At 37.7% G+C, this 25360-nt stretch overlaps 1 protein-coding gene across 4 annotated transcripts in view; it reads right to left on the reverse strand.

The window, feature by feature from the left end:
• Window positions 1-2333: 2333 nt before the first annotated feature.
• ALKBH8 (alkB homolog 8, tRNA methyltransferase) overlaps window positions 2334-25360 on the reverse strand; it is a 73503-nt gene continuing 50476 nt past the window's right edge. For 3 of the 4 annotated variants that reach the window (XM_055272977.2, XM_063636477.1, XM_063636478.1), the window contains exons 11-12: window positions 19053-19202; window positions 10846-13353 (exon numbers count right to left, since the gene is read on the reverse strand). In XM_055272977.2, the coding sequence (XP_055128952.1) occupies window positions 12796-13353; window positions 19053-19202 (708 nt within the window). In that variant the 3' untranslated portion in view covers window positions 10846-12795. Of the gene's footprint in view, window positions 2483-10845; window positions 13354-19052; window positions 19203-25360 lie in introns of those variants that run through there. The other variant, XM_063636480.1, reaches the window with a different exon arrangement.

Here is a 25360-nt window from a genome sequence, read left to right on the forward strand (position 1 = left end):
TTTCACAGAAGAGTGACCACAGAGCTCTTCAGGGATACTGGAGCATCCTCACAAATTTGAGATCTCCTTGGATATATCATGCCTTCAGCCCTATGCCTGCTGTCATCACTGTTTTGTGTGGCACTGAAGTCTCTCTGGCTGCTACTTGGAACCAAAGTAGCCCTTGTTGTTCTGCCTATCATTGTAGGCATTGCTCTTACTGCCGTGGGTATAGTGGTCCTGACCAGAAGATGCTTCTATATCATTTCTACCCGGCCAGAAAGCACCATGGTGCCAGTGCTGCAAGCCTGTATGGTGTAGGTTCATTTAAACTACTTTTTAGAAGAAATTTAGAACAACAGTGAAATCCTTGTTGTAGCCCAGCATCCATTGCTGTTCTAGTTAGTATAGCCCAAATTTCCTTTGGCAAACTTTCTCCCCCTTTTTTTTTTTTTTTTTTTGAGACAGAGTTTTCACTCTTGTTGCCCAGGCTGAAGTACAATGGTGCGATCTTGGCTCACTGCCAACCTCCGCCTCCCAGTTACAAGGGATTCTCCTGCCTCAGCCTCCTGAGTAGCTAGGATTAAAGGCATGCGCCACCACGGCCAGCTAATTTTGTATTTTTAGTAGAGACAGGGTTTCTCCATGTTGGTCAGGCTGGTCTTGACCTCCCAACCTCAGGTGATCCGCCTGCCTTGGCCTCCCAAAGTACTGGGATTACAGGTGTGAGCCACCACGGCTGGCCCTCTCACCACTCTTAATCCCATTATTTGTGTGAGACTAATGCTACCCAAAGACGGACAAGAGGGTCCTGATAGGCTGAAGCCCGGCAAGGTATCCCGTTCCCCTGGCCATAGTTAAGTGAAGAGAAGTACACAAAGCCCAGGCCTAAGCCAATCAGCACTCCATTCCCCTAGCCATAGCGATAGTGCAATAGTACTATAACTTACATAGTTATAATTAATAAGTTAATAATCTACATAAGTTATATAATTGTTACATAGTTAATAAGTTACAACAAATAACTTAAATAATTACATAGATAGTCTTACAACTGGTAGTATGGGATTATCTCTGATCTATTATACAATCCAGTTAATCAGTGACAATCTATGAAACGGGATTTTAAAAATTATTGGCTTATTGTTTTTTCTGATTGGCCTGAAAGTGTAGGTGTCCATTACTCTCTATTTTACAGGGATACTTATTAGTATGGCTTTTTTTTATTTTATTGTCTAAGGGGAAAAAAAGCAGGGAGAAGTTTTCTGTAGGAAAATATTCAGTATCTTGGTTAAGACCTGTTTTATCTTTCCTATCCCTGCCCCAAGGCTAATCATAAATAAAATTTTAAGTGATATACCACATGCTCTTTTCATTGTCTCTTATAGTCTTTTTTCTCCAGTTAGGATCCAAAGGGCTGGGTCATGGACTGATTCAGATAATAATCATGCAGAGATAGCACCTCTGCACACACACACACACACACACACACACACCAACCACATGTTTGAAGGTGTGTATGCTGCACAAATCCAAAGGGCGCCTTTACATCCTAGGCCATCAGTGCCTCTGGTGCCTAGACTTTGGGGCTGCCTTTGAATCTCACGAGCATCAACAAAGGAAGGTCACTCCTGGCGTCATAGTTTGTGATTTTTAACTATGTGTGAAATGCTGACAGAAATATGGACTCTCTGCAAGGAAGATGGACACATGCACCTGCACACAAAATTTGTACACAACTGTGAGTCATTGACAAACCCTCTGAAACACATTCATGGACCAGAGGTTAAGAACACCTTCCTTGACTCGACAAAGCTCTCTTAGTTCTTCATGCTGATCCTTTAAAACAGATTTTAAAGGCTTTTAGTTCCATAAATGCCCTATTATCCTTGCTGGAATCTACAAAAGCCAGAGTGGACATTTTAAAACATTGTATTAGATGCTAAGTCATTACTTCTTATTAATCAATAACAAACTTCAATCGTTTTTACAAGATTGAAGACAAAGAGACTTTGCACTCTAATAGAACATCTTGAGTCTTTTTTTTCTTTCACACTTGCTTTAGGTGTTTGGGGACCTGTAAGTGAGCCACATCAGAAGGTAAGGCAGCAACAAAGCTCTTAACTCTCTTTTCATCCTCACTTATTCCCCCTTGCTTCTGTAAAGGGTATTTGAAGGTTATGCTCATCTATGCCTAGCTCTTCTAGGGGAAGCATTTTCTTTTTAGTAATTTACTGAAAATAAAGTGCCATCCATTACTTGCCTTTCTATTGCATGCAATGATTTGGAACTGCTGGATGTGTTTGTTTGTCTCGGTCTAATGGTCTCTAAAGGAATTTATGATCACAATCATCACACTGCATTCTGTTTATTTTCACATACTGGCTGCACATCTAGCTGCTCAGCAGTGCATGGAATAGCTGAACTCAAAGTCACTGCCAGGTTTTTTGCAGATGTATTACCAGGGAGACTTGCTCAGGGCGGCACCATGGTAGACCCATGCCTGAAAGTAAAGAGAAGAAAAGGACAAATCAAAATTGCATTTGAACTAAAGGATGGCAGCCCCACAGGACAGACTAAGAGCTGTAAAAAAGTTCCATACTCATGAGTGTGGAGACATCGCTTACACCTTCTATTTCCCAACACCCAACATCCAACTCATCAGAAATTTTGATGGTTCTACTTTCCAATTTCACATCCAAAGCCTACTATTCCTCACTGCCTCACTACTGTCACACTGTTGCAAGCCAGTCATGATCTGTCATCTGGTTTATGGATTATGGCAAACACCTCCTAACTGGCCCCTTTGTTGCTGCCTTGTCCTCTCACTGTCTCATCTCCACACAGCAGCCAGAGTGTCCCTTTAAAATGGAACTTGGAGTATGTGACTTATGCACTCAAAACTCCAAACAGCTAGCCATCTCACAATGAAAACCAAAAGCTTTTGGGCAGGTCCTGCCTGGTCTACCTCACCTCCTGAATGACTCCCTGACCTGGTCGCCAACCACTCTCACTGACTCTGCTCCAGCCACACTGGCCTCCTGTGGTTCTCCATCGCAGGCCTTTCCCCATGGGCCTTTGCACTGGGCTTTTCCTCTGGCTGGAATGTTCATTTCTCAGATAAGTACATAGTTAACTCCTCCGTCTTCAAGTCTCCACTCAATTGTCTCCCCACAAAAACCATCCTGAGCACTCTTTAAGAAACTGAAACCCATCTGCCATCCCACTTCTTTTCCTGATTAAGGAAAAAGGTCTCTCTTTACAACATAGTATATTGTTTACCTGTTATTATGGGTATTGCTTATTGTCTATTCCACCACATTCCACTATAGCATTCCCTTAAATTCGAATGTAAGTTCCATGGGGGTGAGATCTTGTTGTGTATCCACACATGTATCCATTATTTAGAATAATATGCCCGACATACGGCAGGCAATCAGTAAATACGTGTTAAACAAATTGTATGAATGAATTTATTAATGAATACATGAATTTGTTAATGAATAGTCAATGTCAAATTGACTACACACACAATTCTTAGAGCATATAAAACATGACTCAGGTCATCATAGCTCCATTATTCTTTCTTTCAATATTCTTTAACATTTTTTTTTCCATTTTCCCTCCTCCCCCATTATTTCTTAGACTTTTGTCTCACCTGATGCTGTTTTTACCAGATTACCTTCTATACCACAAATAAGGTTTTAAACTGACATGTGGAAAGCTAATTTTTTTAATTTTAATTTTTAAGTTCTGGGATACCTGTGCAGGATGTGCAGGTTTGTTACATAGGTAAACATGGCCATGGTGGTTTGCTACACCTATCAACCCATCACCTAGGTATTAAGCCCAGCATGCATTAGCTATTTTTCCTAATCCTTGTGGAGAGCTAATGTTTCTAATCAAATAATCCCTACCCTCAGTTCCCGGATACTTTCATTCAAATGCTGATAAGCAGTAGAGCCAGGAGTGAAGGATGATGAGATACGTTACATCACGGTCTCTCAACACCCTCTGTTAGAACTTGAGCTACTTTTCCTCATTAACTAAAGAATGATAATTCTTCAAAACTGTAGAGTCAAAACTGACAAAAGTTAATCAAAAGTCATATCTTCCTTTAGGACAGTTCTTTTATGGCAAAATCAAAACATTTCTACTAAAGACGACTCTGGGAGAAAGCCAGCACGATTTTTCATTGGAGATTCCTCTTCAGCTCTGAGGAAAGAAAAACAATAGAGATGGAGCTAGGCAGTGAGAAGCAGATGGAAATGGGTAGAGAGAAGTAATATGTTCTCTTCCCCACTTTTGTGAGTGGAAAATGTTGGGTAAGTTGCTCTAATACCCTGGCAAGAACAATGGACTTACTGCTTAGTGAATTCTTGACTGTCAGCCAAGGTTGCTATTTCAAAGCAGAAAAGCAATGAAGGGAATGATGCAAGGAAAGTGATCCTCTTATCTTTTTAAAATGTCACAGAATAGAGAAATATTCAAATTAGCGAAACAACACATTTTAAGAATTTTTATGCTTATGCTTGGTCAACATGGCTGACTTGATTTACCTGTAATCTGAAATTCTCAAACACAATATTCAAACTCATATTTAGGAACCACATAAGATCGTATTTCTTTTCTTTTTCTTTTTTCTTTTCTTTTCTTTTTCAGAAACAGGGTCCCACTCTGTCACCCAGGCTTGAGTGCAATGCAGTAGTGCGAACATGGTTCATTGCAGCTTTGAACTCCAGGGCTCAAGTGACCCTCCTGCCTCAGCCTCCCAAGTAGCTGGGAGTACAGGCCTGCACCACCACTCCCAGCTAACGTTTTAATTTTTTGTAGACATGGGGTCTCACTATATTGCCCAGGCTGGTCTTGAACTCCTGGCCTCAAGCAATCCTCCCTCCTCAGCCTCCCAAATTGTTGGGATTACAGGTGTAAGCCACCTCACCTGGCCCTTATTTCTTTAATATATAACTAGTGTCTTATCTTCTTCAATAGATGTATTAGAGAAATCTCATGTACTTAAAATGAGTTGTCATATAAAGTAATCCTACTGCAAATATTTTTCTCCCAAAAAATGTGTTAGTTGAAAAACCTTTTCAAACAAATAATAGTTTTGAAAAGTGGGTACGTATGAATCTAAATTATGCTTTCTTGATTGAATTCATCAGTTATAAAAAGTATAAAATTCCCTCCCTGGTCAACTCAGTGAGGCTAGAAGTTTATTGATTTTATCAGTCTTCTCCAAGAGTATGCTTTTCGTTTCAATGGTTTTCTCTATTGCTTTTCTGTTTTCTGTTTCATTGATTCCTGCTCTGAGCTTTGTTTCCTTTCTTCTGCTTACTATGAATTTCATTTGCTTTTCTTTTTCTAGTTTATTTGAAAGGAAGTCGAGGCCCTTAGATTTGAGAACTTTCTTCTTTTCTAATACAGGCATTTACTGTTACAAATTTCTCCCACGTACAACTTTAGCATGATGCGAGTTCCCAAGACTATCTCTAGGTTCAATGATTCACCATGAGGACCCACAGGACTCAGCATATATTCAAGCTCCTGTCTACAGTTTATTACAGCCAAAGTGAGAGGTGAAGACGGTTGAGCTTCTGGGTCGGGTGGGAACTTGGAGAACTTTTCTGCCTAGCTAAAGGATTGTAAACACACCAATCGGCACTCTGTAAGAACACACCAATCAGCGCTCTGTGTCTAGCTAAAGGTTTGTAAATGCACCAATCAGCACGCTGTAAAAACGGACCAATCAGCACTCTGTAAAATGGACCAATCAGCAGGACATGGGCGGGGCCAAATAAGGGAATAAAAGCTGCCACCTGCGGCAGCAGCAGCAACCTGCTCAGGTGCCACTGCGTGGAAGCTTTGTTCTTTCACTCTTCACAATAAATCTTGCTGCTGCTCACTCTTTGGGTCCGCACTACCTTTATGAGCTGTAACACTCACCATGAGGGACTGTGGCTTCATTCCTGAAGTCAGCGAGACCACGAACCCACCGGGAGGAACAAACACCTCCAGATGCACCACCTTTAAGAGCTGTAACACTCACTGCGAAGGTCTGCGGCTTCACTCCTGAAGTCAGCAAGACCACAAAACCACCAGAAGGAAGAAACTCCAGGCACATCTGAAGGAACAAATTCTGGACACACCATCTTTAAGAACTGTAACACTCACCACGAGGGTCCGCAGCTTCATTCTTGAAGTCAGCGAGACCAAGAACCCACCAGAAGCAACCAATTCCAGACACAAAAGGATAGTAAAGGGAAAAGGGGCAGAAGTCAAAGTCTGAGGCCGGGTGCAGTGGCTCATGCCTGTAATCCCAGCACTTTGGGAGGCCGAGGCGGATGGATCACCTGAGGTGTGGAGTTCTAGACTAGCCTGGCCAACATGGTGAAACCCCATTTCTACTAAAAATACAAAAATTAGCCAGGTGTGGAGGCGGGCACCTATAATCCCAGCTACTCGGGAGGCTGAGGCAGGAGAATCGCTTGAACCCAGGAGGTGGAGGTTGCAGTGAACTGAGACTGTGCCACTGCACTCCAGCCTGGGCGACAAGAGCGAGACTCTGTCTCAAAACAAAACAAAAAACAAAAAGGCAAAGTCTGGAGGAAAGGAGGTGCAAACTTCCAAGAGTCCTCTCCTATTAGACTCACACATGACACACATAATACCTCCAGCAGGAGTTTAAAAGTGTAATATGTTGCTAATCAGGGAAGCTAGTTACGAGACTCAGCACCCACAGTTTTTATTAGGAACTGGCTACATCAGCACTCTCTGCCTGGCACCCAAATTCCAGATTTCCAGAAGGAAAGTGGATGTTCACTATAAACCATATTGTTTGCACAAGCAGTTTAGGTACAGTCAAGCACCCTGATCAGTTAGGTTGGTGGGAACTCTCCCGAAATCCAAGTTCTCAGATGGCAGCCAGAGGCCAACCCTGCTAGCAGGCCTTTCTGAGGACACCAGCCTCAGGCCCGCTGCAATTTCTCTTTTCTGCCCAAAGGGTATCCTGAAAATTTTGGTATGTTGTGCTTTCATTTTAATTGTGTCCAAAATACTTTCTAACTTCTCTTTTGAGCTATTCCTTAATCCATGGGTTAAACAGATTCAAAGTACTTGAGGATTTTTCCAGAGATCTTTTTGTATTAATTTTTAACTTAATTCTCTTTTTTTTCTCTCTTTTTTCTTATGACTCAGATCACAGAAAATTTTCTAATTCTGTTGTGGTCAGAGAGCAGATTTTATATGACTTGAATCCTTTTAAATGTATTGAGTCTTGTTTTGTTCTGTGAAAGGGCTATATATGCAAAGTGGCCCCCAAATGCCGAAGGAGCCAAGAAACGAAGGAGGCAGACAGATTTAGTTTTTCAAGAAAGGATGTTTTATTTGGGGAATTTACAAACAGAGGCATGGTCTTGGGCAGCCACAAGACAAGCGTATATATGCTCCAGCAAGACCATAAAAGGCAACCCTCTAGAACAGGCAAGAATGCTATATACATCATAGCCTATAATTTGTGTGACAGCTTCAAGGTTGATATGTTCTTACACTAGGGACAGTAAATAAAGTACAGTACTGGAGCTACTCAGAAGTCAACATGGTGGATTAGCATCCAAGATGAAGTCACTTTTGTCTCCATGTGTTTATGACCCAGGATATGGTTTTCCTCAGTAAATGTTCCTTATATACTTGAGAATAATGTGTATGCTGCTGTTGTTGGCTGAACATCATATAAGTGCCAATGAAGTTGGTTGATTATGTTGTTCCAGTCTGCTATATCCTTACTTTCTTTTTTTTGGGGGGGGGACGGAGTCTCACTCTGTCACCCAGGCTGGAGGGCAGTAGCGTGATCTCGGCTCACTGCAAGCTCCACCTCCCACGTTCACACCATTCTCCTGCCTCAGCCTCCCAAGTAGCTGGGACTACAGGCGCCCGCCACCACACCTGGCTAATTTTTTTTTATTTTATTTTTAGTAGAGACAGGGTTTCACCATTTTAGCCAGGGTGGTCTCCATCTCCTGACCTCATGATCCACCCACCTCAGCCTCCCAAAGTGCTGGGATTACAGGCGTGAGCCACCACACCCAGCCTATATCCTTACTTTCTATGTACTTCTATAGACTAATGAAATTTCTAGAAGGAAAGTAGATGTTCACCTTATCTACCATGGTTTTGTCATTTATGGATTTGTCTACTTTTCTTGCAGTTATATCAGCTTTTGCTACATATATTTTGAAACTCTGTTATTAAGTGCATAAAATAACAAAGCTAGAAGCCTTATACTACCCAGTTCCAAGACTTATTTTTAAGCTACAGTAACCAAAGCAGTGTGGTACTAGCATTAAAAATATTAATAGATACATAGAAAAAAATAGAGTCCAGAAATATACCCACATATATATAGTCAACTGACTTTCCACCAAGGTGTCAAAGCAATTCATTGAGGAAAAAATAATATTTTCTAAATGATGCTGGAACAACTAGATAGCCACATATAGAAAAAAAAATGAGCTAATTCCCACCACACATCACAAACAAAAATTAATTTGAAATGGATTACAGACCTAAATGTAAGGACTAAAACTATAAAACTCAGAAATGAGAATACAAGAGAAAAATGTTAGCAATTTGGGTTAGGTGAATATTTTTTAAATAGGACACAAAAAGCTCAATCTATAAAATTTTAAAAATTGATAAACTGGACTTCATCAAAATTTAAAATGTTGGCTCTTCAAAAGGCATTGCTAGAAAAAAAAGAGGCAAGCCACAAACTGGGAGAGGATACTTACAAAATGTATATATAATAAAGCACTTGTATCTGGAATACTTATAACTTAATATTAAAAAGGAGACAACGCAATTTTTACAAAATGATAAAAGATTTGACCAGGCACTTCACTAAATAAACATACAAATGGCAAAATAAGCATATATAAAAATGCCCCAAATCACTGGTCTTTACAGAAATGCAAAGTAAAAGCATAAAAAGACCATTACATACCAACTAGAATGACTAAAATTAAAGACTGATGACATCAAGTGTTGACAAGGATGTAGGGTAATTGAATTCTCAAACATTGCTGATGAGAATGCAAACTGGTAGAGCCACTTAGGAATATAGTTCGGCCATATCTTATAAAGTTAAACATAGACTTACCATATGACCCAGGAAGTCAACTCTGAGGTATTTACCCAAGAGAAATGAAAACCTATGTCCATATAAAAGTGTGTTCTCAAATGTTCATAGCAGTTTTTAAAAAACTATTAGTTCTAAACTGGAAGCAATCCAGACTAGAAAATGGATAAATAAGTTGTAATATATCTTACAATAGAATACTATTCAGCAATAAAAAGGAACAAACTAATGATATATGCAAGAACATGTATGAATCTCAAAAGCATTGTCCAATGTGAAAAAAGCCAGACACAACTGTCTACTAAGTATATTCTTCCATTTATATGATATTCTAGAAGAGGCAAAAGTATAGCAATAGAAGGCAGACCAGTCTTTGCTATAGAAGGAGGGGACTGATTGAAAAGAGCAGGAGAAAACTTTTTGGGGTGATGGAAATGTTCTCCATCTTGGCTGTGGTGATGATTACATAACTATATTTGTCAAAACTCATCAAATTGTACAGTTAAAATTGGTTAATGTTATATGCAAATTACACCTCATAAAAGCTGATATAAAAATATTCTTAAACATTTCAACTGTGTTAATTTAGAACTCTGTTATAAGTTGTTTTAAATTTTGTAGCTTCTAATATAGATACAAAAAGTATAAAAATCCTAAGTGTACAACTCAGTGGTTTATCACAAAGCAAACACCCATTTTAAATACCACCCAGGGAAAAAAAGAGAACATTGTGAACATCCAAGAAGACCACTCATTGCCTCTAACCAAAAGCATTACTTAGCCTTGTAGAAATATGCTTTGATATTACTGGTTTTTGAACTTTTACCTAAAGGAAATAGTGTAGTAGAGTTAACCTTATCCAAGAGAGGTTGGGCCTTTGCCCTGGGTTCCTGAGAGTTGATCTCTAGCCCTTGGAGTATACTGCCTGATAAGCAAATCTGTTTACCTGGGGACTCTGGGCCAAGCAGTATCAGCTTGACTTCCAGAGGGACTGAAGACTAAAAGTAGCCACATGTGTGGTCAACCATGTCTGTGTGACTGAGTCTCAATAAAAACTCTGAACACCGAGGCTTAGGTGAGCTTCCCTGGTTGGCAATACTGTACCTGTATTGTCATGCAACGTTGCTGGGAGAAGTCAGTTTTGTCCACAACGCCACTGGGAGAGGAAAACTGAAAGCTCCATGCATGGAACCCTCCTGGACTGTGCTCCTGCACCTTTTCCCTTAGCTGATTTTAATTTGTATCCTTTCATCGTAATAAACTATAACCCTGAGTATAACAGTTTCAGAGAGTTCTGTGAGCCCTTCTAGCAAATTATCAAACCTGAGGGTTGTCTTAGGAACCCCAAAGTTGCAGTTGGCATCAGAAGTGTGGATGTTCTTTTGGGGACCCTGAACTTTGTAGTTGGTGTCAGAAGGGTGGTCTTGAGGACTCCTACACTCTGCAGAAATCATATGGTATTATTTTCTATATGGTTTTTTACTCAGCATTGTTTCTGAAATTCATTTATATTACAGCTTGTAAATATACTCACTTTAATTGCTTGGGTAGTAATGTACTGTATGAACTGACTATAATTTACTCACTCTACTGTTGATGGACATTTGGACTTTTTCCAGATTTGTACTATTGCTACTGACAACCCTATATAGAGAAAAACAGAGAAATCCATCATCATAATGGCAGATTTTAAAATATCTGTCTCAAAAGAATGAGCAGACCAAAAAAAGTCAGTAAGAATATAGATTTTTATTATACAATTAACAAATTTGATTTGGCATCACTCAATACCTAAAATTCCTCTGGGAGTAATAATAATGAACATTTCTCAAATGCATACTATATTCTTACACTATTCTATGATGTATACAAGTATACTTTCAGTGAATTTGCATAACAACTCTTCCAATCTTACAGCTAAGAAAACTGAAGCACAGAAAAGTTAAGAAATCTGCCCAAAATCCCACAGCTAATAAATGGCAGATCTAGAATTCAACTCTCAGGAAGTCTGATTCTAGAGCCAAGTTCTGAATTCCTATGCTATTTTTCAACATCTTCCATTTTCTCTCCCTTCTTGAGTCAATTTTGGTATTTTTCATCTTCATAGAAAATCATGTATTTCATTTGGATCTTAAAATTTATTGGCATGACTTGACTTCAAACTTTGGTGTAAAGTACCAGAATTTATATCAGAAATAAAACTATTTTTAGCCCTATATTCCTTTTCCTGTATCATAAGCCTTATAAATTCATCCCAGAGGGACTGGTACATCAGGATGTTGGACTGAAATTCCATGACAAAAATAATCATCCTCTCAACTAAGACCCATTATTGATCACTATAGGTTTCTGAAAATTTGATGCTTCAAGATTATCACCAGCATTAATAATAATATATATTAATTACATAGGCAGCTATAATCCACAGAAAGCAATTTTTCTTTAAAACAGTCTTAAGCATTACTACTACAAAAGTAATGCATACTGGGAGTAAAGTGTTCAAAAAATTTTTTCTTTGAAAAAAAGCCTTTTCCTTCTATGTGATAATTTGATCTATGGTTGAATTTCTACCTTTGTTCCTCATGGAAACCTGACCTAAGTGGTAAGTTAACTGGGTTACTATTATGCAATATTGTACAGATTTTAAAAATAACCCCTGATTGAACCTGGATTGGGACAAACTACGAATCAACTAGAAATAACCAATAATGACACCACAGCTTTGGCTCTAAGGGCATAGTCAGGTCTGAGTGACCACATTCTAACTTTTGTCATTTAAACAAAGGAGTTAAAGGAGCACATGTGGGTTGTTTTTAGCACCCTGATCAATGAATTTGGAATACCAATTAACTCTTGATAATAAATTAGCCAAGATTAGTAGTTATTTCAGCCGTTTAAAAGTAATCTTTTGCTCCAAGGTGACTCCTCTCTCATTTTATGTTTTTCATGGCATTTATCACTATCTGGCACATAGTATCCATTTATTTATTTGCCTGCTGTCTGTCTCCCCTTCTAGAATGTAAGCACCATAAGGGCAAGAGCTTTGCTCTTTCTTATTCACTGCTTCATTATCAGTACTTAAAATAGTAACTGGTACATGGTCGGGTTCAAAAAATAGTTTTTGAATGAAACTCCTACTAAGTTCTGGGTATTATCTGATTGACTAAATGTTATTGGACACCCACTATACGTCCAGCCCTGGGCTAGTCAGGCATGGAAACAGAATGGTTATTGTCTATGATTTTACAGAGCTAAAAATCATAGGTAAAACTTCAGACAATTTTCTATTGACCAGGACTATTTTCTGTATTAACATATAATTACTTCCCTAAAATCCTACATGATTTAGTATATTTAGTAGCACTTTACTAAAAAACTATTATCTTCAAAATCCTGGGCTCTTACCCAAGAATTACAAACACTGCACAAACTGCTTCAATCACTTTTAGAAACCACCTCTCCTAGGGAAGTAGGAGGAGCCAACACCACATCCGTGATGTCAGCCAACAGTAGACATTTGAATGTCTCCTAATGAATCCCTACTTCCAAATTTTTCTCAGCTTTCCTTTGGTACTTTCCCACAAGTTTTCTCTTTAATTAAAAGGGTAATTAATTTATTCTCTCTCTCTTTTTTTTAAGTGAGCATTTCTTCTCTACATACGATGTGTTCAGGTAAATAATCAGGCCTTTTGAAGAATCACACACCAGTTTCCCTGATCATAGTAGCTTTGCAGAATTCTGACATCACTCACAGTCCTGCAGGCAGCTTCCAATTCTCCCTCACGGAACACATGGTAGTAACGATGAAACACAGGACTTGGGTCCTGGAATCCTATGGGACCAAATGGCTCAACAGGTTTGCCTTTATCAGGATTTCCCTTAAGGTGCCAGGGAACCAGTACATCTTGAGAATAAAAAGAAGTCCTGTTAACATGAATAGGCAGCTTGGAATTAGAAACTTGCCTTGAATTACATCCTCCTTCCTGAGAGTCATCAATGCGGGGGACAGAAGATGCTGACTCTCGACTGCCCATGTCAGGTATTTGCTCCACAAGTGACCTCTGCACTGAGGTATCACTGTTCATCTCCTCTTTCTTTCTTTGGCTATTTCTGTTTCCTCTAAGATACTTGGACTTCTGCTTATTATATTCTTGTTCCATTGCCCAGACATAAATGAGAGCCTTCCCACCTGGTCTCAGGAGTCGAACAATTTCTTGGAGAGCTGCCACTCTACGCTCCTAATGAAAAAAACCAAAACACATGATCAGCCTGGAAGAGATAGGAAATCAGAAAAGAAAACTGACCATAGGACTGTTTTCAATTAGGATGGACAATAAGAAAATCTAACAAAATGTCTTATGTAAAACAAAAAAGAAAAAAAGAAGAAAGGGCATTCTGTTCTGTGATTAAGAAAAAAAGTGTTCAGGAAGGAGGAAGTAGAGAAAAGCAAAATTTATTTCTGTTAATCTTCCCTGTGACTTTTCCTTAACTGTCTGGCTAGGATACATGAAACAACTGATGGCTTCTTATAGGGCTATAAGTGGTAATATGAAGCACTTTGACGTTAATCATTTATATAATGCTTTTACAAAGGAACCGTGTCAACCATACTATGGAGACTTCTACTTATAGCCTTGATGAAGTTGTTGGTATTAATTCTCCCACTGAAAACAACCAGAAAGGCTGGGTGAAATACATAAAACAGCTGCTTAAGGCACTGGAGAGTAACACTGCAGGCAGGCCTTGAAGGGCTATAATCCCTGAGAGAAGGGAAGTAAGCCAAGGTGAGCTCTAGATTCACTCCAGCTTTTCCCTGAGATTATCTGCGAATTCATCATGTGGGACAACAGAATATGAGCAGAATGCAGAAGTCTTAGTGGCCTGAACAGATAGGGCTCAGAGTATAGGGAGGTCAAAGCAGCTGAGGGACAGAGTCATGGATAAAGGAGAAGCTGCAGGAAAATTATTCTGAAAATCTATATGCAAACACCCTTTGAAGCATTTGCCAGTTTCTAAGCTGCATGTACACAGGGTGAAATTCCAAGAAACTTAGCAGAGTAGCAGCTGGGAAGTTAAAATGCTAAACAAAAATTTTAGCAGCCAACGTTAGAGAGACAGACATTGGAATTTAAGATCTGCCAAGGTGTAATAGCCTTGGAGTACATTCCAGGCTTTCACTTGAGACCCAGAAGGGCTACATTACAGAAGTAGGAACAAAAATAAAATAGATATAAATCATCCCTAATAAAGCATAAAACCAGTTCTCTGCAGAATGAAAGTGATCTGCTTATACTTTATCTGCTTGTCCTTAGAAAAATTTAACTTCCTTCAGAGAAAAAGTACCCAAATCTTTTAACATAAAATGCCCAGCATACAATGAAAAATTATGAAGTATGCTAAAAATGATGACCAAGGACCGAAAAACAGAGAAAAAAAAAAAAGACCATAGAAATAAATCCCCAAACAAAGCCTTTTTAATAACTATGGTTAGTATGTTCAAAAAACCAGAGGAAAAGATCAAGAATTTCAGTAATGATAAAATATATTAAGAAGTTAGAAATTCTAGAAAACAAGATGAATTTAAATTTTTAGCAAATTAAATACATTTACAAAGATAAGTATTAAACTATAGTTCAGGTCACTATAAATTACCCAGTTTGAAGCACAGAGATGAAAAAGAGGGGAAAATACAGAAAACAGTGTCAATCAAGAATTTAATACCTACTAAAAATATAATTTGTAAGACGAAGGCAGCATAAAGAGATTTCAGATACAAGCTGAGAGAATGTGTCACTAAAGAAAATAGCACAGAGAACTCTTCGAGCAAAAGAAACCTACTTCCTCTGAAACTCTGAAGATGCAGGAAAAAAGGAAGAATACCAGAAAGGGTAAATAATGTGAAGAAATATAAATGAAGGTTGAGAGCTTAAAACAATAAAATAATAACATATAATAATAATGCAATAAAAGGCAGAAGGGGTTAAATGTTATTAATGAAGTCTTACATTGTCAGGAAGGGGTAATCATGCCAATTTAAGGTAGACTATAATGCCAGAGATATATGTTGTCATGTCTAGGGTAACCATTTAAAAAACAATAAAAGAATATCTAATCAGCAAGCTAACAAAAGAGGAAAAAATGTAATAATAAACTACATTATGGAAATAAGGCTGGCAATGAAAGAGAACTAAGATACATACAATATTTGATAAACAGAAATTAATATTTCCAGTTCCACAGCTCTCTTAGCCTTAGATAATGCCTTCCTTAATTGTCAAAGTAACATACATTGTATTGTACACCCAAGTAGCCCATTCAAAATGGCCAAAAAGCCCAGGAAATAATCTCAAGTTATATGTTAAAATAGGAGGAAGCATCTTCAGCATGACTGATATATAGAGAAGTGAATTAATAGAAGGAAACTTTGTGAGGATTTTTCCAAGTTGGGTTTAAGGAGCTGGGAAATATCGGGAAATTAAGCTAAAAAATAAGACGAGACCATTTTATAAAAATGGTGGAAAAAAGATTATTAAAATAATAATAACTAATATTTTCTGAGCTTTTATTATGTATAATACACTATAACAAGTACTTTATGTATTGTCTCATTTATCCTGACAGGCCTGTGAGATAGGCTATTGTCATCATTATTTTACAGTTGAGCAACCTAAGTATTCAGAAATCACTAAAAATGTTTGTTCAAGGTCACAAAAGTAAAAAGAATGTCAAATAGTAGAAGCAGTGGTGTCAGGGAAGAAGAGACTGGCACCGGAATGTAAACTGGATTAAAATAGAGATATCCTGGGATCAGTTGAAAAGAACACTGTAGTACTGAAGGGATGTGGCACAGGTCAGTAGACTCTTTAAATTCCCTTACCTCAATGTGTCCAGATACTTGGATGAGATTTTCCACATAAAATCTTATCTTCTACCCTGTATCATCTTTCACAGTGCCATAAAAATGATCTCTATCAGGCATTTATCTCATCAAGGTATTCCCATGTGTTAGACCTTTCAATGACTCTCTAAGTCCAAATCATAACTATGGCATTCAACCAGCAACACATAAATCCAACAAATTATAAATAAATAAATAAATAATGCTGCCTCCTCCACTAAACTATGACCTCTATGAAGCAGGGACTGAGTCTTCTCCATCTTGTGCCCAGCTATTTGCTTAATAGTAGGGTGTAACTGATTTTCAATGCCTTTTTTTTTTTTGAGATAGAGTCTCTCTCTGTCACCCAGGCTGGAGTACAGTGGCACGATCTCGGCTCACTGCAACTTCCACCTCCTGGGTTCATGCAATTCTCACGTCTCAGTCTCCTGAGTAGCTGGGATTACAGGCGTGTGCCACCACACCCAGATAGTTTTGTATTTTTAGTAAAATGGAGTTTTGCTTTGTTGGCCAGGCTGCTCTCAGACTCTTGACCTCAAGTGATCCACTCGCTTTGGCCTTCCAAAGCACTGGGATGACAGGCATGAGCTGCCACAGCCGGCCTCAATGACTTATTTTTATTGTGGTAAAATATATGTAACAAAATTTGCTATTTTAACCATTTTTAAGTGTACAACTGAGTGACATTAAGTACATTCATACTTAATGGTTGTGCAACCATCACTATTATCCATCTCCAGAATTTTTTTCATCATCCCAAACTGAAACTCTGTATCAATTAAATCATAACAACTCCCATGCCTCCCTCCCACAGCCGCTGGTAACAACTGTTCCACTTTCTGTCTCTATGAATTTAACTATTCTAAGTAGTTCATATAAGTAGAATGATATAGTATTTGTCCTTTTGTGTCTGGCTTATTTCACTTAGCATAATATCCTCAAGGTTCATCCATGTTGTAGCATGTGTCAGAATTTCCTTCCTAAGGCTTAATAATATTCCCTTATAGGTACATACCATATTTTGTTTATCTATTCATCCATTAATGAACATTTGAGTTGTTTCCACCTTTTGGCTGTTGTGAATAATGCTGCTATGAACATAGGTGTATAAATATCTGTTCGAGTCTCTGCTTTCAATTTTTTTGGGTATGTATCTAGAAGCAGAATTGCTGAATCATGTGGTAATTCTATGTTCAATTTTTTGAGGAACCACTGTACTGTTTTCCACAGTGGCTGATCCATTTTCCATTCCCACCAGCAATGCACAAGAGTTCCAATTTCTCCACATCCTTGCCAACACTTGTTATTTTCTATATTTCCGATAATAGCCATCCTAATGTATGTGAAGTGGTATCTCATTATGGTTTTGATTTGCATTCCCTAATGATTAGTGATGCTGAGTATCTTTTCATGTGCTCATTGGTCATTTGTATATCTTCTTTGGAAAAATGTCTATTTAAGTCCTTTGTCCGTTTTTAAATTGTTTTGTTATTGTTGTATTTTTGTTGTTCTTTATATATTGTGGATATTAATTCCTTATCAGATATACAATTTGCAAATATTTTCTTCTATTTTGTGGACTAAGTTTTCACTCTGCAGACTGTTGTTTGATGTACAAGTTTTTAATTTTGATGAAGTCTAATTTATCTATTTTTTGTTTTGTTGCCTGTGCTTTTAGTATCATATCCAAGAAATCATTGCCAAATACAACGTCATGAAGGTTTTCTCATGTTTTCTTCTTAGAATTTTATAGTTTTGGCTCTTCTGTATAAGTCTTTGATCCATTTTTTTTTTTTTTTTTGCATATGGTGTAATGTAAGGATCCAATTTCATTCCTTTCCATGTGGTCAATGAATTATTTTTTAAATAAATGACAATATATATGGAGAGAAAGTTGGACATGACAGATTTGTAAGATGATCATATAGAACTTCATACAGGGGAGGGTATCCAACATATATTTGTGATTGCAAAAAATGGATATAGATATATTTGTGTACATTATTATCTTTTATAACTTGAAAATAAGTTATAGTAATAAGTTATAATACAACAACTGAGTTGTAGCTGAAGCTGAAGTTGTAGCACACACCAATGTGTGCCAAACATTTCTTCCAAATGAAGCGGATTTTTAAATTTACTGGTATAGCTGCTCCTTTCAAGCCTTTCTCTATTTGCAATAATGCCTCTGAAAGCCACTGAAGCCTAGTGGCTTTTGCTGTAAAGAACCTAATATTGTTTGCTGCAGCCCAGCAGAATCTCTTGGTTACTATTAAAAATAAAAAGACTAATGACACAGACAGTTTTCTGATTTGTTTTGATTTGTTTTGATCAGTCAAGTCATAAGGTCTACTGAAACTGCTGGTGAACCATAAGGTGAGCTATAAAGCTATTGCTTAAATCAAGGGAATGACTGCTGACACCCAAGAAAAATAAGTGGTCTTTTGTTCTTTAAAGAAAGAAAGAAAATATTAAATATTAAATTCATTTATTTTAAAACTAAGAACATACTAAGCGTCAACATACTACTACCAGCTAAAAAAGACAGAGTTTTGAAAAAAAAGAATAGGAAAGGAAGAAAAACAGAATGGGAAAGAAGTAACACTCACATGTCAGGGATAAAACTATGAGTTGAGAAAGAAAAGCTGAGAAAGAAACAGAGAAGGGACTCAGAGCCTGAGGAGATAGTATACTCAAGAAGCCCAGAGCTGATGATCTCAAATTCTCTTCCAGCTAAAATTCTCTGACTCTGGGTTTGAAGGAAGGCATTTAGAAGTGAATGAGACTTGGGGTAGGAAAGAGGTGAAAGCATGCAGCAATAGAAGGGTAGAGTCTCATCAGGCCTCTGTTTAAGTAGAAGATACTTAAACAGTTGCCCATCTTCATTCTGCATGCTCTCTTACAAAGAGGGCAAACTGTGACAAGAAAAGAGAATGGAAAAAACGAAAAGCTAAAACAGGGACAAAAATCAGCAACATTCATGAACTCTTCCTGCTGCTTTACCTACAAGTTCTTAAGAGAAAGAAAGACCGTACTTACTGCTGTTGCAAAATGATGAATAACAGCAATGGAGATGCAGGCATCACAAGACCCACTGCGGACTGGTACTGCCAATGCATCACAAACAAAAGCCTGAAATTGCCTCTCTCTACAAATGTCCACAAGGTTTTGGCTACGATCACAACCAATCTGTAACAGAGAAGGAATTCCATAACATGTTGTTTAAATTTCACATGAAATTAAGAACTATGAACTTATTCCATACCTTAAAGTCATTAGACAGATATCACATTCATTGTGAAATGGTCTGAAACCATGATATTATCAGTTCTTACAGCCAGTATAAAATTGTACAGGGCAGCATTTATTACCTTAACAGATATCAAATAGAACTCCAATCAGTGAAACAAAAAGACTGGAATAAAAATGATAGTGGTGGAAATGGGAGGTCCAAATATACAGCTAATTGATGACCATTCAGAATCTGGATGTTTCTGTAATATCACACATTTAAAACTGGAACGTATCCCATAAACATAGACAGTCTTTTGGGGGGAGCTGCAAATAAGATGTTCTAAGATATCTCTCATTACCATATATACTATATTGTGATATCCCAGGTAGCAGAAGGATAGGCGATTTTCTTTCTGCTTCTTTATACTTTTCAACATGGATTACTTTTACAATCAGAAAATAAAATCCCCCCCAAAAAAAATCAAAATAATTTTTTTTTTGAGACGCAGTTTCACTCTTGTTGCCCAGGCTGGAGTGCAATGGCGCGATCTCAGCTCATGGCAACCTCCACATCCCGGGTTCAAGCAATTCTCCTGCCTCAGCCTCCCAAGTAGCTAGGATTACAGGCATGAGCCAACATGCCTGGCTAATTTTTTATTTTTATTAGAGATGGGGTTTCTCCATGTTGGTCAGGCTGGTCTCGAACTCCCATCCTCAGGTGATCTGCCCGCCTCTGCCTCCCAAAGTGCTGGGATTACAGGTGTGAGCCAACGCGCCCAGACAATTTTTTTTTATTTTTTAAAGCTACTCTTTTTCTGCTAAATGCCAAAACTTATCAAGAATAAAGTGTTGAATTCAAAATTTATAAAATGATATTTAATTAAGTCTTTTCATATACCCAAACAATCCTATAGCACTGATTGCTAGCATGGCGGGCAGCTAGCAATATGCTTTTCTCTCCCTTAACAGGTGAGACCTAGCATGCCTTATGCATGCATCTGGTTCTGTGAGAAGTTTCTAGGAGCTGGGATTTCCTATCTTCTTTCTCTCTAGTTTTGTTGTTGTAGTTGTTGTACACAGTTTTGCTGCTTAGTTCTAAGAATATCACATATATATGTAATATACAGACACACACACACACACATTTTGCAATGTGCCCACATAAATTGGGGAATAAATGGGAGGGATTTAAGACTTTTTTTTTTAAGGGTTTTTTTGTTTGTTTGTTTGTTTGTTTTGGTTTTGAGACAGGGTCGCACTCTATTACCTAAGCTCGAGTGTGCAGTGGTGCAATCCCAGCCCACGGCAGCCTCCACCTCCCAGGCCCAGGTGATCCTCTTGCCTCAGTCTCCCAAGTAGCTGGGGGTATAGGTGCATACCACCATGCCCAGCATTTGTTTTATTTTTTGTAGAGATGAGGTTTCACCATGTTGCCTAGGCTGGCCTCACACTCCTGGGCTCAAGTCATCTGCCTGTCTCGGCCTCCCAAAGTGCTGGGATTATAGGCATGAACCACTGCACCAGGCCACAAGAAATGTTAAGTCACTGATAATTATGCCTGGATAATTTTTTCCTTAACTCAAACTCAGTAATACAGAAAAGAATTATATAAGCAGATTTAGTCAAACAGAAGTGGCCATCTAAACTGTGTATTTACTCTTTTAATTTTTTGATATAATGAGCACTGAACCTAGGGTTCCCTCAGCCCTTCTGAGAATAAAGAATATGAATGCTCATATCAAAACATGCTGGGATAACTGGCAGGCCATGTGTAGAAGATTGAAACTGTACACCTTCCTCACATTATATATAAAAATCAACACAAGACTGATTAAATGTAAAACCTAAGACTACAAAAACTCTGGAAGATAACCTAGGAAATACCATTCTGGACATAGGCTCTGGCAAGGACTTCATGACAAAGACAACAAAAACAACTGTCACAAAAACAAAAATTGACAAATGGGACCTAATTAAACTAAAGAGCTTCCGCACAGCAAAAGAAACTATCAACAGAGTGAACAGACAACCTACGGAATGGGAGAAAATATTTGCAAACTATGGATCTGACAAAGGTCTAATATGCAGAATCTATAAGGAACTTAAACAAATTAACATGCAAAAACCAATCGGTCCCATTAAGAAGAGGGCAAAAGACACAAACAGATACTTTTCAAAAGACATGCATGTGGCCAAAAAGCATATGAAAAAAGCTCAACATCAGTAATCATTAGAGAAATGTAAATCAAAACCACAATGAGATACCATCTCAGACCAGTCAGCACGGCTATTGTTAAAAAGTCAAAAAAATAACATGCTGGTGAGGTTGCAGAGAAAAGAGAATTCTTATACACTGCTAGTGGGAATGAGTTCACCCACTGTGGAAAGCAGTTTGGCAATTTCTCAAAGAACTTAAAAGAGAATTACCATTTGACCAAGCAATTCCATTATTGGGTATATATCCAAAAGAATATAAATTGTTCTGCCATAAAGACATACGCACTCATATGTTCACTGCAGCACTATTCACAACAGTAATGACATGGAATCAACCTAGGTGCCCATCAACAGTAGACTGGGTAAACAAATGTGTTACACACTGTGGAATACTATACAACCATAAAAAAGAATGAGATCATGTCACTTGCTGCATGCAACATGGATGGAGCTGGAGGCCATTACTCTAAGCAAACTGATGCAGGTGCTGAAAACCAAATACTGCATGTTTTCACGTATAACTAAGAGCTAAATACTGAGTACACATGGACACAAAGAAGGCAACAACAGACACTGGGGCCTACTTAAGGGTCAAAGGAGGGAGGGGGGTGCGGATAAAAAAAACCACCTATCAGGTACTATGCATACTACCTGGGTGATGAAATAATCTGTACACTGAATCCCTGTGACATACAATTTACCTATATAGCAAACCTGCACATGTACCCTTGAACCTAAGATAAAAATTTTAAAAAAAATTTAATCTGGCCTTTTTTTAGACCCGCAAGCATATATAGATTTCAAGCAGGCTTTTAAGATTTACATGAGTATGCAGTGAAGAATGTAATATTGTCTCTGATACTAAGTAGTGACATTCAATTTACCAAAAGAAATAGTATTTTTATTAAAAGTTCCTTAAAGTGCTATGTTATTAATTCCCTAGAGGAAGAAAAAGATCTTAAAATGAAACATTACATTACAGAGTTTATGTTATAAATGCACAATAAAAGAACGGAAATAAAAAAAAATTCTTACTGAGTTAAATCACATTGCCATACTAGTCATACTTAATGAGTTGGCTCAATTTGTAATTGGTATTAAACAGCTTCTATATTTTATCCTAGAGCTGCTTTAATTTTAAAGTGAAATAAAAGATATCAAGCTAGAGGTAAAGTACAGCAATTTATCTTTAATATATTTTAAGATAAAAAGTACTAAGGGCCTATTAATAACAACAGTGACATGATTCCCAATTAATTTTCCCTTTACCTGTGTAAGATACATGCCTGGATTATTACTTATTATTTATTTTCATCCATATTCTATGCCATCAGCCAACAATCACAATATCAAGATGACAATACAATTCAAATAATCTGAACATTATATTTTGGTGCTTGCCTCCTTTTTTGTTACATTTAAATTCGGTTCATGGAATTGGAAGTTTCAAGTATGCCCAACTCTGACAGATAGCTATACCTTGCTAAAAGTCAACAGAAAGAAATCCAACCTGCCTATTAAAAAAAAATCCTCAGGGATATGGCTCGATAGTTATTCAAAGGAGGAAAGTTATTGCCTGACAGCCACAGATAAGACAGAACATGGAGAACAACAGTCAAACAAAACAAGAGAAGATTTCCCTCTCCTTGCCAGGCTCTTACGGCTATTTGTACACAGCACTCCTTTACCCCAACAAGAAAGAGCAAGGCCAATTTTAGCAATAAAGCACCAGATCTGATGTAGATTCCCCACTGACCAACGACCTGACTCACGCCTGGCTCAGTACTTTCATCTTTTACTCTTTTTGCCTGTCTTCCATAGTCATATAGTCACTATTTTTTCTCCTCTTCCTTCTTTCCATATTTAAATTTTTAAAACCAAGAATGGTAAAGCATTTGAAAAATCTCCCTAATAATGTTGCATCATGTCAACAGGACAGAAAATGGCTTGATAAAAACCCACATATATTCAAGGACTTGTGTAAAGCTACATATTTCTGTGTGCTGGGTGAAGATCAATGACATTAAAACATATATTGGGCTTAAAATGTATTTTTTTTTTTTTTTTGGAGACAGGGTCTCACTCTGTCATCCAGGCTGGAGTGCAGTGGCACAAACACAGCTCACTGCAGCCTCGGCCTCCTGGACTCAAGGTCTTGCCATGTTGCCCAGGCTGGTCTCGAACTCCTGGTCTCAGGCAGTCTTCCCACCTCAGCCTCTCAAAGTGCTAGGATTACAGGTATGAGCCATGGTGCCCAGCCTATACTTTTATATAATTTTTAAAATCCTCAACAAACATTAAATATGTAATTGTGGAAGTACAAGTAAACATAAAAAAAATTCAACCGGATAAGCAAAGGTGCAAACTAAAACAAGGTTCCGTTTTTCCATTTTTCTTCCATTAAACTACCAAAAATATTTTAAAACTAAAATATATTCTGGCAATGTCAGTAGGATAGAACTTCCTCTCATATAAAATACAAATTGGCTCAACCATTTAAAAGAGCAATTATGCCAACCATTTTTTAAGGAAGAAAATAATGTTCATAACTTTTGACCCAATAATTACCTTTCTAAAAATTTATCCTAAGAAAATAATCCAAACTAGGGAAAACACTAACCAGGCTAATAATAACTGCCTTTTCCTGAGTATACATATAGGTTAAAGCAGATTCTTTGTAGCAATGCACTTAATCCACATAACACACTTTGAGTTAGGTACTATTTTCACCACATTGCAGAAGAGAAAACTTTGTCTCAAAGAAAATCAGTAATTTGCTCAAAGGTGAACGTCGTTAAATGGTGAAACAAAAATTTAAAGCCTGGTATTTCTCATTCCAAAAGCCATGTTCTTCCTTCTTGTCCCATTGACTCTCAATATACATGTTCATTACGGTGTTATTTAGAATACTTCCAAACAGAACACAACCAAACTTCCAGTAACTTCTACCTGATAGAATATTAATAAAGTCCAAGTCTTTTCAATAAATGGTGTTAGGGAAACTGAATATTCACATGCAGAAGAATGAAATTAAATGCTTGTCTCACACCATCTGCAAAAATCAACTCAAAATGGATGAAAGGCTTAAATGTAATAGCCAAAATTATGAAACTACTAGAAGAAAACACACAAGAAAAGCTCCATGATCTTGGGCAATAATTTTTTGGATATGACCCCAAAAACAAAGTTAACTAAAGCAAAAATAGGCAAATGGGATTAGATCAAACTAAAAAGCTTCAACTTGAGGAAACAATCATCAGAGAGAAGAGACAACCTACAAAATGGGAGAAAATACTTGTAAACTATACATCTGATAAGGAATTAATATCCAAAATATATCAACAGGCTGGGCACAGTGGCTCACACCTGTAATCCCAATACTTTGGGAGACAAAGGTGAGTGGATCACTTAAGCTCAGGCCTGGATCACTTGAGACCAGCCTGGGCAACATGGCAAAACCCTGTCTCTACAAAAAATACAAAAATTAGCTGGGTGTGGTGGTGCGCACCTGTAGTCCCAGCTATTAGAGGCTGAGGTGGGAGGATCAATTGAGCCCACAAGGTCAAGGAGGCTGTGAGCTGTAATCATACCACTGCACTCCAGCCTGGGCAACAGAGCAAGACCTTGTCTCAGAAACAAAACAAAACAAAAACAAAATAACTCAAATAACTCTGTTGCAAGAAAACAAATAACCTGATTTAAAAATGGTCAAAGGTCCTGATTATATATTTCTCTAAAAAGACATACAAATGGCCAAGTACATGAAACAATGCTCAATATCACTAACCATCAAGAAAATGCAAATTAAAACAATGAGATATTACCTCACACTTGTTAGATCTGGTCATTATCAAAGAGACAAAAGATAACAAATGGTGTTGAGGATGTGGGAAAAA

This window comes from Symphalangus syndactylus, chromosome 3, assembly GCF_028878055.3.
Source record: "Symphalangus syndactylus isolate Jambi chromosome 3, NHGRI_mSymSyn1-v2.1_pri, whole genome shotgun sequence".
In the NCBI taxonomy this organism is placed as follows: Eukaryota; Metazoa; Chordata; class Mammalia; order Primates; family Hylobatidae; genus Symphalangus; species Symphalangus syndactylus.